Raw genomic sequence first — 13,447 nt, 5'->3', positions numbered from 1 at the left:
CATAGTCTTCCACGTTGCTAAGAAATTATACATGAACAGTTACCCCCCATTAAACCGGAACCATGAAAAGATTCATGATTAACAAGATTGACTCTCGAAAACAAAAACTCAGTGAAAGACAGAATGCATGAATGCAATAATAAAATTGAACTTTATATTATTGTCAGTATAGTGGACTTTAAGTTTATCATCTGCTGTATCGTTTTTGTAACTATAATAAATGTGTGCATTTGAGTGTATATACTGTATACAAGAATGTGGAGGTCATTGTATATTGCATTTAGCTTTTTCTGTTTTGTTTAAACATGGCACATATGTGTGCATTTCCTGCAGGTTGTTACATGACATTTTGTTATAAGTTTAGGTGTTGTTTACATTGATGTTTGCATGGGGTGTGAATATGAATATCTGGGGGCTAGTTGATCAACAAGCAGTGGTTTCAGTAGGGAATGCACAGAGTTGTCTGAAAGTGACCTTTAAACCGATGTAAATAGACACTATAGAATCTCCGTATTATAAATGTCGAAAGAAAACTTGTTTCGTTAGTAAGGAGACTAGATCCAAACACTTTCATTTTATCTTTCCAGAGTCTTCCTGCGGGCCATTAATCAGTATGCAGCAGTGTTGAACAAGAAATTTCTGGATCAAACCAACTTTGAGCTACAGGTAAGAGCTGAACCCCCCCGTCGTCATTTTACTGCAGTGTTACACAGAGGCTGTTTTTAATGTTCCAGATGCAGCGTTGATGGACCTTCTGAATAGAGGAGAGAGAGAAAAAACATCACAGAATTCAGTAGACATAAACATTGTGGAGTGGGAACATCAATTACTGTGTAATGGCCGGCAATTTGATGTCTATGTGAATATTTTACTTGCTCCCCCTAGAATAAAGCAACATTTTCTGCTTGTTTTTAAAATGTCTGAGCTGAATTGAATTCTCTCACCAACTAAACTGCTGAGCTTTTAAAGCCTTGGATTTAGATTTTTTTAACATTGTTTTAATAGTGACTTATAGTTCTCTTTATGTAACTTTATGTGTATGAATAAAGTGTTGGGTTTTCTTTACTTTAAACTACAGCTCAATGGTGTGAAGATAATATATCTGGATAGAATCACATATTCTCTTTTACAGCCATCGTCATGTATTTTGGCTTCTTGATATTATCATAAGGAAGTATGCCACTGAGGACACTTATTTCTTATGCATGAATGGACTATTTCCATTGAAAAAAGATGGCTGAATTAGCACTCATTTTACCTGCTGTCATTGTCTGATTGAGAGTGCGCTCTGGAGACCAGTGTCCTAAATCACCAATCACTGGGACAAGTACACCCATCGCATCTAAACCTTTTGATTTAGTGAAACATAGTGTGCGGTGGTGCTGAATGATGTTGTTGTAAAACTGCTTTTTAAATGCAAGTTACATATATTTTTATTCTTTTAACATCACACTCTGTCTGTCTTTATGTGGGTCAGCTATGGAACAACTACTTTCACCTGGCTGTAGCCTTCCTCACCCAGGAGTCTCTGCAGCTGGAGAACTTCTCAAGCGACAAAAGAGCCAAGATCTTCCAGAAGTGAGTACGAGCGTTCTCTCAATCCACAGGGCCTCCTTGTTGCACATCAACACAGCCCAGGGGCTCTCCGCAGCATGAGCAGGCGTTATATAATTCATCACACGGAGGCTCACAGGGATACCCAACACACCATGGCTCCATTGGAGGCTGCTCTGGTTGTTCGCCCTTCTGAACAAAGCAGCACAGCCTCATAGTATGGAGAGCACATCTTGTACTCAAATCCCAGGTATTAGACAAAGTTGGGAATCCCTTCTGGAAATGTAGGTCTTTAGTTCCACCTCAAAACATCACCTGCTTCGTTTCCTTGTTATTCTCTCAACTGATAAAAGGGAGAACATTTGATATTACAGTTTTTAAATGGCAGAAGTTTTAAATCCACAGTTTAGACATTGATTGCTTCTGAAAATCTGCTCTAAGACCTAACCGTCCTTTTACGTTCAGAGAGCGATTTTGTTTTCCTTTCATCCATTGCCCCTGTCTACAAAAAGCCATGCATCTACATTAGTATTTCTCATAGAGTTTGGTAATGCAGCCAAATGTGTAAATGCTTTCTGGGCAGACGTGGAGCATATTGGCTCTCATCTTCATTTGGAGGAGCTTTTGTCACTAAACCATTCATCACACTGGCCCCTGCCAGACAGCAATACTCCTCATTGGTCAGTGCTTTATTATCGGACCTGGTAAGCTCCCACACAAACAGCCAAACACAGCAAACAAGACGTTCCCAGCCACCCTCACACTGCCTTTCTCGACTTGTCAGCCTTCCCCCGAAAGAAACAGCTATTTGATTCGGATACACAAGAACTGCCATTCCTGGCATAAGCACAGAAAAAGCGCTAAACTCTGCCATGCTATTTCAAGACTGATTATTTGACATTCCCAAATGTGTCATTCAAATACAACCAGGTAGCTTCCAGAGAAACCCAAGAGGATATACAGGGTTTGCCAATTTCTCTTTCACCCACTCTTTCTACCTCTACCCACCCACTCTCGTTCTCAGTCCCTGTGTCCTCCGCCTACAACTCACCTTCTCTCTCTTACCTTTCTGTCTCTGCATCTCGTTTCCCTGTGTGCTGGCGCATGAACTGTCAGTCCTGCCTGCAATACCAATTATTGTGCCTTGCTTGGAAGCAGAGAACAGAGGGGTGAAATCAGAGTTGTGTCGAGCGTGGCTCTTTAGCATCAGCTTTTCTCCTGCGCCACACAGTCTCCCAGTGTTGTTTGTGAAGTTCTGGTCCATTACTGGTGTCTGTGTGATCCTTGTTTCCTTCTCACATTCAGATCAGTATACTGACAACAGGCTAATGCACTGCATTCCCTGAATAGGATGATATATGCATCTGTGTGTAGCCATGTGTTCCTGCGTTTCCAGACCTCAAAAAACAATTTTGATGAAAACAATGAATGAATGAATGAATGAATTAATTAATTAATTAATGCTTTATTTTGAACATTTTAAAATATTAAAACTAAATAAAAACACAAATACAAAGAAAATATTAATTTAACATGTCCGAAAAGGAATAGGAAGAAGCAAAAGCTTATTTAATCCTACTCCCTTTTCCACTACTATATAATAATCATGAATAGGTAAATGTTTATCATAAAGTATTTATATCATATTTAACACATTCTTTACAATTTCCTATAAGTATGTGTACACACCACAAGGTAAAGACATTTTAAATACCAAATAAATTAATCTGATAGTCAAAACCCTTCCTCCTCTCTGTATTTTGTGAAAACCATATTTTTGCACCGTTTTTTTAAACTGGGTCATACTCGGACATTGCTTTAACGATGTACTCCACATATAGAAATACAAGAAGTCGTTAACGTTGTACGAACACAAAGACGTTTCAAAAAGAACTCTCCCCTCAAATTATATCCCCCGTCTACATTAAAAAATATTTTTTGAATATTGCCAGGGAGTATGTTGTTTATTGCTTTCAACATTATTTGTGCCTTTTGGAAATTAACCAGATCATTGAATTTTAGTGTTTTAGATTTTATTGCTCTTTTTTTGCAATACCGATAGTGATGATAGTGTACTTTTATAAGTATTGCCCCAATTACCAAATAACATGATTTTAGATTTACTTAAGTTTAATGATAGTTTGCTTTTGTCAAACCACCTTTATAATTTGCACATTTCTAAAGTAATAATATCCATTAGTTACTTTAAATTGTTAACAATGTTAACAGACACAAATCAACCCCAAAAATAAGTTTAACGTTTTGAAACCAAAGTTTTCCTTTATCCGTTCATGTAGAAGGGCTCTGGGCAAAGATAGTGGAAATACAGCCACACACACACGTAGAGAGCTGGATAAATGAGCATGCAGCAATGTCATTGTCATGATATGCGCAAATGAGTGATAAGAAGAGGGAGTGTGATATTGTCAAGTTTTGTGAATATCTCACACTTGATTTGCTTCAGGCTTTGATCTATCCATCTGTTCGTACAGGCCACTGCTTGTCAATCACTTGTGTGTGCTTTTTTGCTCTTGCTCTATCTGCCACCCTGTCTGTTTTTTTTTCCCGTCTCTTGTGTTTCCATCACCTCATGCCACCACAGCCGTTTCCTTCTTCCTCCTCACTCTTGCTCTTTGCCGTCTTACCCAATGGCATTACATAGCACAAGCTGCTGAGAGCCCCAGATCCACTCACTGTTCACCGCTGTCCCTCTATTCTCCCTCTGTTGTTCTTAGTCAACCTCTCCGAGACCTTTCCACCCCGTAGCTGACAGGTATGTGTTGTAGGTCCTGACAGCCGACAGTCATAGCTGCCTGTCTCGCTGCCTACAGGAGTGTGACAGAACAGCACCCTGCGTCTGCCTCGGCTCAGATGACATGATGCCCCCTGCACAGTCATCTGCACTCCCATATGTAGAGACACAAAGCCGCATGCTTCCAATGACACACATGCATGCTCTCACGTAGGACATTAAAGTGAGGATTAGAGGCAAAAACAGTCAAAGATGTAATACATAATGCATGCAGCTTTACAGTAATTTATAGAGGCAGGCGTCTTTTTATACTTTATCATCTTGCCAATACTCTGCTTAAAGATCAATCCTTGGGCAACACTCCTCCCTTTGACAGCTAAATTTGGTAAAGTGTTTGGACTACAAAGAGTTGACGCAGCTTCTTCGTTAAGGATTCTTCCAATGCTCTTCTCCTCTCAGTCAAAATACATTAGTGTGTCTTTGTACAATATTGGCAAACCAATCAATTGGGTTTCAGAATTCCATCAGGGCTCACAGGTGCTCTGACATGTCACATTGTGTGAAAGAGGCTTTGAATGTATATTAATTACAGGTCAGGAGAGGTGTCACGCTTACACTTCAAATTCTCATCCTTTTACATCTCTGCAATGTCATGCCAAGGTGTCATGCCATCGGTGGGCTAGGAAGAGGTGCCACTATGCTTCCATCAGTCACTCAGTGTGATTGTCTGACATCAGACAGGCCTGATTCTTGGCGTAGGCAAACAATGCAGTCGCCTGCAGCACCACCAGCTGGACAGGACATGAGTCTGGAGGGAGCAAAAGTTATTAATGCCTCTGACACCACATCTAACTTTAAATGCCTCTCAAAGTGGTGTCAGATATTTGATTTATTGTGTTGCAGATGCATTGCAATTAGTTTTGCATACCTTAGATTTAAATCAGTAAAATCAGCAGTACATCTATACAATCACACAAACTTGCTACTATTTTCAAAATACAACACTCTCTAGGAGGATAGCTAGCTTTTGTACTAGTCCATATCCACCATGTTCCACTTCGGGGATTGCTCTGTTGCTGACAGAAATTCTGCCGGATTTCACTATTTTCTGCCGGATGTCCGTTACCTTCCGCTTTCTTTGTGTTGGAATTTCCAGTCGATTTCTGAGGACTATGGTTAACTGCTCCTCAGGTCTCTGCAGGGTAAATCCAGACAGATAGCTAGACTATCTGTTGAATCTGTTTTCTGTTGCACAACTAAAACAAACTTTGAACGTACACACGTTCCACCAAAACACGTTCTCTCCCAAGGCTATTTTGCAGCGACACCGTGGCTCTGCCCGGGGCTTAGCGCCGCCCATTAAGATTGTGATTGGTTTAAAGAAATGCCAAATGCCAGACCCTCCTCCGCAGCGCTGTGGAGGAAGGTCTGGCAAAGCGAGACTAGCTTTTGTACAAGATTGTGAGGTAGTTTTCACCAAATAAAAAGTTTTCCACATTACCAAGCTTTATAAGGTGGCACTCTTTGACATTTTAATCTCAATTAATGTTTAAACATATTATAGAACAGTAGCAGTTACTGTAGGATAGTTTTATCCATCAACTTTGCGCACAACTTCTATTCAGCTGTCTGATCAGCCACGCAACCTCACGGCTTGGTTAAAGGGCAGAGACTGTGACAGTTCAGCACTGCTTCAAAACAGAACCACAATATTGTGGTTCAGTGCAGTAATTCCCCATGGTGAGGCAGCAGTGAAAATACATTTGATTACTTCTCAGCATGCAATGGTGCTGCTAAAGCATGCTACACCAGACCAGTGGAAATACCAGGGTAAAACAGTCAGAAATGGCTCTCTCAGGACTGTTATCTCCATTGTGTCGTCTATGTTCTTGATCTTAAAACAATTGCAGGCTGATAAATTCTTATCCATTGTCCAATTGGTTTTCAAAGAAGGAACTTCATTACTATGGTTTCATGTGATTGTTTTCACAGAACTGGTCTCACTTTCTGCCTCTCTGCCTACTGTTTCCACTCCTGTTAGTCTCTCTATCATTCACACTGTCTGTCTTTCTTTCTCTGTCCTTTCCACTCACTATTTGTCCTTTCTTTGACCTGGTCCTGTGTGACAGGCACGAAGACAGGCTCCAAGCTGCTGTGGAGATTGGTTCATGACCTAGACATGGAAGCGCTGATCAGCTTATAAACCCTAATTTGCAAAAAGCTGGACAAAAAGTCAGGTTGGGAGCAATCCTTCCAGCTTCTTTTGCAAATCTTTGTTTTATATAAGGGCTCTTGACACCCCTCAAAGAACTAGTACCAACAAAGACTGTCTGATCAATAGTCCAGTCATTTTAAGCCAAAATGGGGGTCAACCTAGAACAAATTACAACAGAAGCAAACTCAACTGACTTTGTATCCTCAATATGTCCTGAGTAAGGGAAAAAAAGCCCCGAAGAATCCCATTAGGGGAAAGTTTTGAAAAAGACCCAAATATAGCCTATTCATTCTTTTTCTCACGTGAATAGGGTAAACATTTTAACCTTTAGATATCACCATGAAAATTACTGCATTGATTACTTACATCAAGACAAACAAAAAATGTATTACAAGTTTTTTGAAATTGTTTGTTAACATGGGCAAATGGTGCATAATCTAATTACGTATGTGCTAATTTGCATAAATACCACAACAGATCTATCTACATTGGGTATAGCCAGGTGAAGTGTCTTGTTGAATCTTGTTGACATATAACAGTGAAAGCCATTTAGGCTACCCATGAGCATTAATACATAGAGGCTGGATGAAGTACTTTAAACCAGCCTTTATTAATGGTTATTGATGGGGTTTGGGGCTGGGTCCTTACTCAGGACATATTGAGGATACAAAATCAGTTGAGTTTGCTTCTGTTGCAATTTGTTCTACCTTTTTTCATAAAATGACTGGACTACAATAGAGTTGGGCACCGTTGTGATTTGAACAATTCTGATTCCAATTCAGATTCTTCCTTTTGATTCCAGTTCCTATCGATTTTCGATTCTGATCCTTTGAGGGGTGGAGTTGAAACGGGTCACGTGCTTATTTCACAGATAAGAGACTTTTATTCAATGATAATTTATAGTTTAACCGGGTTTTTTCAGCCACACTTTAGAGTGCCCTTTACTGTGCTCCATGGCTGCAACACAACAAGCACCTGGCCGCTACGGAAACCAAAACTTGTGCATGTTAAATTTAAAAATGATGATCGGATTGAAAACCAAATTTTCCAGATGATTCCAAAAAAAAGAAAGGATTCCATTGGAATCGTCATTTTTGAAGCGATTCCAAGTTAGAACCGTTCTCGATGCCCAATCTTACTGATTAACAGTTTGCCTCGTGTCTTCTGTCTTCTGTCTAATGCATATACACAGAGCAGAAGACAGACCACAGCTGACAGCCGGCATGTGTGTATGTTGCGAACTTGCACGAGTGGAAATAATTCATTTTAATGTGCATTTGTAACCGTTGTAGAACATCACCAAAAGACAAAACAAACTAACTTACCATGGCCAGAGGCCCGTTTCAGAAAGCAGGTTTAGTGAAAACTCTGAGTTTGTTAACCCTGAGATGAGGGAAACTCTGGATTTCCGTTATAGAAAGGAAGGTTAATCAAACCTGAGAGAGAGGGGTAACTCCAGCCCGTTTAAGAAAGAGCGGTAACTTAACCTCAGAGTCAGTTACTATGGTAACTGAGCCTGTGAACCTACCCTGGTCGGGAGCAGGTTTTCTTCAATAAACCTCGAGTTTCTCTCAGTCTCCTCCCTCTGACACAGCGCTCTTTCGTTTCCTCATTCATTCAGTCAGTCTGTATCAGGCACATTTTAGTGCAGTGTTGTCATCTGCATGAATAAAAAACAGGGTTGGTTTATTAACTGTGTTAGGCAGACTATAAAACGTTTGTTTTTCTCAAACATAGCATGTCCTTTTTTTCGACGATCCCGTTGATGAAGAAGCTGTATTACTTTGCAGGAAGTTAATCATACGTCGGCAGGTGATATTGAGGCCTTGACTAGATCTATTTTTATTTCCAGATAACTAACCTCTTTGAGTGGTATTGTTTTTCTTCACAGTCCATCAGATATGCACATAACCTCATCCGTCCTCATATCCACCAGTTTTCACCAGTAATATTATACTTGTGATTAAATATGAACTGAATACACTATATTGGATTTTACGTATTGACTCATTGAGCAATTTTCTCCCACGCCAATTCTCACTCTTTTGCAGCAGCAGCCGTGTTGCTTTTTTTTTAACGAAATAAATGTTCAAACTCGCTGTATGTGCGCGTGAGTAGTTCCAGTTCCAGAGGGGTAAAGTATGCCGACCGATTTTTTTGTGGTTTTTGCTATGGTGATTCGTAGTATCATGGCTCCATTCATGCTGCCTTTTTATAGTGGTGTTGCACGCGCCTTACTCTGAGTGAACCTACTCTGAGTTAATTGAACTACCTCAAATCACCAAATGCTTATTTGTATTGCATTCATTTTACACATGAGCCTTTCTTTAAATGAGTTGAGCCCACGTCATTTTATCTTCCATGCTATGATTTGGTTCAAAGTTTAATGTATCTTTATTATCCCCGGAGGGCAATTTGGTTTACAGTCGGCAGTAGGCTACATAGACGACAAGCACACCAAAAAAACACTACAAAATAAATTGACGACGCTTGTGTATCATTTTATCCTGTTTTTGTGTTTCAGGTACCAGGACATGAGAAGACAAATTGGCTTTGAAATCAGGGACATGTGGTACAATCTAGGTAATTAACCAACTCCTTGTGTCAATATTGTTCAGTTTTACTTAGAAACTTGATCCCCCCCCCCCCCCTAAATGAATTCACCATTAAAGATCAATCAAACAAACTCTGCCGGCAATTGACACATTCTTTTCTCGATTCATGTTTAGGATTATCTGCCAACTAAGTACTCTCTCAGTCATTATAAGTCAACTCAGCAGAGAGCAGCAGCTAAATATAGACAATCATGTGTTAATTAGCTTTGAGTTGTGTGATGAGAGAGACTCAGCAGTAAATTATCAAAGGGATGAAATTGTGGAAGGGGATTGTGGTGTTAGATTTGGGCACCTGTGCCTGCCTTAAAGGCTTCTCATTGTAACCTATACCATCTGATCCCTTAATTAGAGCTTTCCACCAGATTAGCTGGACTCAATGACAGGGTTTTTAATGAGCATCTTTTTTAATTTTTACCTGAAGTTATTTACCGCATGATTGTCACGGAAAATTCTGCTGAGAGACTTGATAAACAAGGAAGCCAAATGTTGTGTTTGTTTGGAACAGCTAATTTTAAATCTGTAGCACAGGATTATTCATGCCCCGTTAGGATCAGCGTGTTGTGCTTGAAACTGACTTAAATGATGAAATGAAAAGCCTACGAATGAGTTGTGTGGTATACTGTGCATTTATATGTAAATGTACTTTTTCCTCTCGAAGGGCCCCACAAGATAAAATTTATTCCGGAGATGGTGGGTCCTATCCTGGAGATGACACTAGTTCCTGAGATCGAGTTGCGAAAGGCCACCATCCCCATCTTCTTTGACATGATGCAGTGCGAGTTCCACTTCACATGCAGTTTCCAGCGGGTGCGTCCTCTGAAACATGACAAAGTAAAAGGACTGCAACCAAATGACTTCATGAAAAGTAGTTGATGTTGGTGTGGGAATCTGGGTAGGAGTAAACAGACTAAAAACAAACAAAATAGTTTCATAGCCACAAGCTTATTTGTAATTCTGCAAATCTCATTTTGTTGTGCTCCGATAATCAACCGCCACGGTAAGTGGATCTTAAAGTTATGCCCCGTTACAGTGCAAAATTAAGCCTTTCTGCACAAGGAAATCCGTTTGGCTACAGCTGTTCAGCCACAAGATGTCTCAGGCAGTATTCAGCTTAGTGATGTTTATGTGGGTGCCCACATACTGTACTTGTAAAGCAGCTTTACAATGACTACAGCTTTGTAGTCCTGTGTAAGACAGTTGTCTTGCTCATTTGAGGTGAATGCAACTTTTCATCCTTTCCCTTGAGTGAAATGTGATCAATTTCACATTGGCCTGACCCCTTTTTTATGCTCTAAGCCAGTAATATTCCCTTTACTGGGTCTCTCTCCTGTGTATGTGTGTTGTAAATCCTTGGCTTAAAAGAGAGCAGCATTTATATCTTTTCTTACTTGGCTGCACTCTCCTATCCTCTTCTGTATTTTTGCCTGGCTAACACACAAGCAAATAAAGAGGACAGCAAAAATGCGTTTGTTTCAGCACAATAACACCAGTTTTTTATACAGCTGCTACATACAAATATCAGAGAAATAAGGTCCATGCATCACTGTTGGAAGCCACAGCAACACCAGAGCAGACGTAAAGCAGATGTGTCTCATAATGCAGCCTTGGTCTTTGTTCTAACCAAATGCATACAGATAATAATAGGATGAGAGAATAATGAACAGAAAATACCAGCTCACAACCAGCTTGGCTGCAGGAGAGGGAAGATTAAAGTCAGAGCACATCCCTTCAGCTAAGCCTCGATGCAGAGAGAGAGCAAGAGTGAGATAGGGACATGGCGTTAATGAATTGAAAAATTAGCTACACTGATTATTTATGCCTGCTTTGTCTAATTGCAGTTTGAGAACGAGATCATCACCAAGCTGGATCACGAGGTGGAGGGGGGCCGCGGAGACGAGCAGTACAAAGTTCTCTTTCAGAAAATGTAAGTGCTGATTAATGGGCAGGATTACGCGTGAGCCTCTCACAAGTTAGGTAATTGCAACATGGCACTCCTCAAAATAATCAGTGGGCTGATGATCACACGACTTTCACAGCTTGCCACTGTGATATATGCTTTCAGCGCAGTTGGATGCTAATTCTGCTTTAATGGGCAAAAAAAAGATTGTTTCCCTCTAATCTTTAGTACGGTGGCCGACGGGGGCAAACGCCCTGCAACTTAAGAAAACACACGCAAATAGAAAAAACACAAGCAAATTAAGAAAACAACTTCATTTGACAACACGTGCAGCATTCAGCAAACGTGCTGCAAATACACACAACACAACCAAATACATAAATGCACTGCAAATAAAAAACGATGCAAAAAGAAAAGCACGCAAACCCCGAAAAAAGAAGCGATGCAAAAAGAAAAACAACTTCATTAATTTGACAACACATGCGCAGCATTCAGCAAACGCACTGCAAATACACACAATACAACCAAATACATAAACGCGCTGCAAATATGAAACAATACAAAAAGAAAAGCACACAAACCCAGAAAACAAATGCAACAAAAAATGCAGCATCCAGATAACACAACGGAAGTTCTCCAGACTTCTAGAGGGAGCAGCTAAGAGGAACAGCTTGATTTTCGACCCCAAGGGAGAGGGAGAGGGGGAGGGGGAGAGAGAGAGAGAGAGAGAGAGAGAGAGAGAGAGAGAGAGAGAGACTGCATAGACTGTAAATATTAAGTCTATGTTTGAGATATGTTTTCTCTTGTTTGGTGGGTGTGTCTCGGCTCAGGTCACAGGTGATATTCAATCAGCAGAGACGTCTGTAAACTCGTGGTGATTAAACATTTAAAACTGCATCAGCGTTTAATGTTGACGTTTGTTTAAGCCATATTACATGAGAGGGTTTAATTTCGAGGTCTGAAAGGCGCATTATTGAAGTATAGGCCTACTCAAGTGTAATATTGTGATTATACAACAACGGTTACCAACAAAATAGGTGATCAATCTGTATTCATATTGTGGAGCAATTCGCTCTTGAAATACAAAAAACAGACAGGATGTATAGTCCCTCCCTGTTTAGTAAACCAGCCAATTTACCGTGGGATTTATCAATCTGAATAAATCCTGCTCGCACATATAAACACAAAACTGCTTTGCTAACTCCATTGTGTTGTAACTAAGACATCTGCTGAAAAAGTTATTGTATTCATTAGCATGATTGCCGTACTGTTCAAAAACATCCAAAACACCAAAGTACAAACACATAGCGGACCAGACGCAAGCTTTTATTTTGAAAAGCCGAAGCTCGGGGACGGCACCAGCCAGGAGGGCATGAGACGAGAGCATAGACTGTATATTATTAATATATTATGTTATTATTATTAATAATAATAATATGAATTTAATATACAGTCTATGGAGTTCTCCAGGCTGCAGCCATACCTGACTAATAAAAAGGCAGAGCGCTCTCCCCCCCTTGGGGTTGAAAATCAAGCTGTTCCACTAGCTGTTCCCTCTAGAGTTCTGGAGAACTTCCGTTGTGTAATCTGGATGCTGCGTTTTTGTTGCATTTGTTTTCTGGGTTTGGTGCTTTTCTTTTTGCATCGTTTCATATTTGCAGCGCGTTTATGTATTTGGTTGTGTTGTGTGTATTTGCAGCGCGTTTATGTATTTGGTTGTGTGTATTTGCAGCGTGTTTGCTGAATGCTGCACGTGTTGTCAAATTAATGAAGTTGTTTTCTTAATTTGCTTGTGTTTTGTCTATTTGCGTGTGTTTTCTTAAGTTGCAGGGCGTTTGCCCCTGTCGGCCACCGTACCTTAGTGGCAAATGTCTTGACATTTTAAACTGTCGAAGAGTCTCTTATATTCGCTTCACATTTGTTTTCCTCTGTTCCCCTGGCTTCTCTTCCTCCACATCCACAACACCCCCCTTGGCTCCATACAAACACACACCAGTTTACTGGAGCACTGCAGGAAGCACAAGTACTTGGCTAAGACGGGCGAGAACTTCGTTACTCTGGTGGTTCGTCTGCTGGAGAGGCTGCTGGACTACAGGACCATCATGCACGACGAGAACAAAGAAAACCGCATGAGCTGCACTGTCAACGTGCTCGTAAGATTGTTTCTTTTTCTCAGTTGCTGAATCCACACAAGCCCAGTCATGATGACACATGGAATCTGCAAGAATGATATGTGGGGGAATGTATACATCAGTCTAACAATAGTTATGAACAAGTATATTATAAACACCTGTAATGACATGCGACTAGTCACACACAAATAACAATAACAACTGCAGTGCGTTGAAATGTTTTCACAGAGCAGCTCATCTGAATCACCTCTCTGTGAAGTGACATTTCATCTTACACTGAAA

General features: G+C 40.4%; 1 protein-coding gene across 2 annotated transcripts in view; it reads left to right on the top strand.

Annotated features, from left to right (window-relative positions):
- Window positions 1–13,447, top strand: part of dock1 (dedicator of cytokinesis 1) — a 188,603-nt gene that overhangs the window by 141,196 nt on the left and 33,960 nt on the right. Inside the window, exons 30-35 of one of the 2 annotated variants that reach the window (XM_078278479.1) lie at window positions 588–666; window positions 1,478–1,578; window positions 9,046–9,104; window positions 9,795–9,943; window positions 10,975–11,060; window positions 13,030–13,186. In XM_078278479.1, the coding sequence (XP_078134605.1) occupies window positions 588–666; window positions 1,478–1,578; window positions 9,046–9,104; window positions 9,795–9,943; window positions 10,975–11,060; window positions 13,030–13,186 (631 nt within the window). Of the gene's footprint in view, window positions 1–587; window positions 667–1,477; window positions 1,579–9,045; window positions 9,105–9,794; window positions 9,968–10,974; window positions 11,061–13,029; window positions 13,187–13,447 lie in introns of both variants that reach the window. The other variant, XM_078278478.1, reaches the window with a different exon arrangement.

This window comes from Sander vitreus, chromosome 21 (assembly GCF_031162955.1).
Source record: "Sander vitreus isolate 19-12246 chromosome 21, sanVit1, whole genome shotgun sequence".
In the NCBI taxonomy this organism is placed as follows: Eukaryota; Metazoa; Chordata; class Actinopteri; order Perciformes; family Percidae; genus Sander; species Sander vitreus.
Note: the sequence above shows the minus strand (reverse complement) of the source record. Positions and strands in the feature narration are given on the sequence as shown.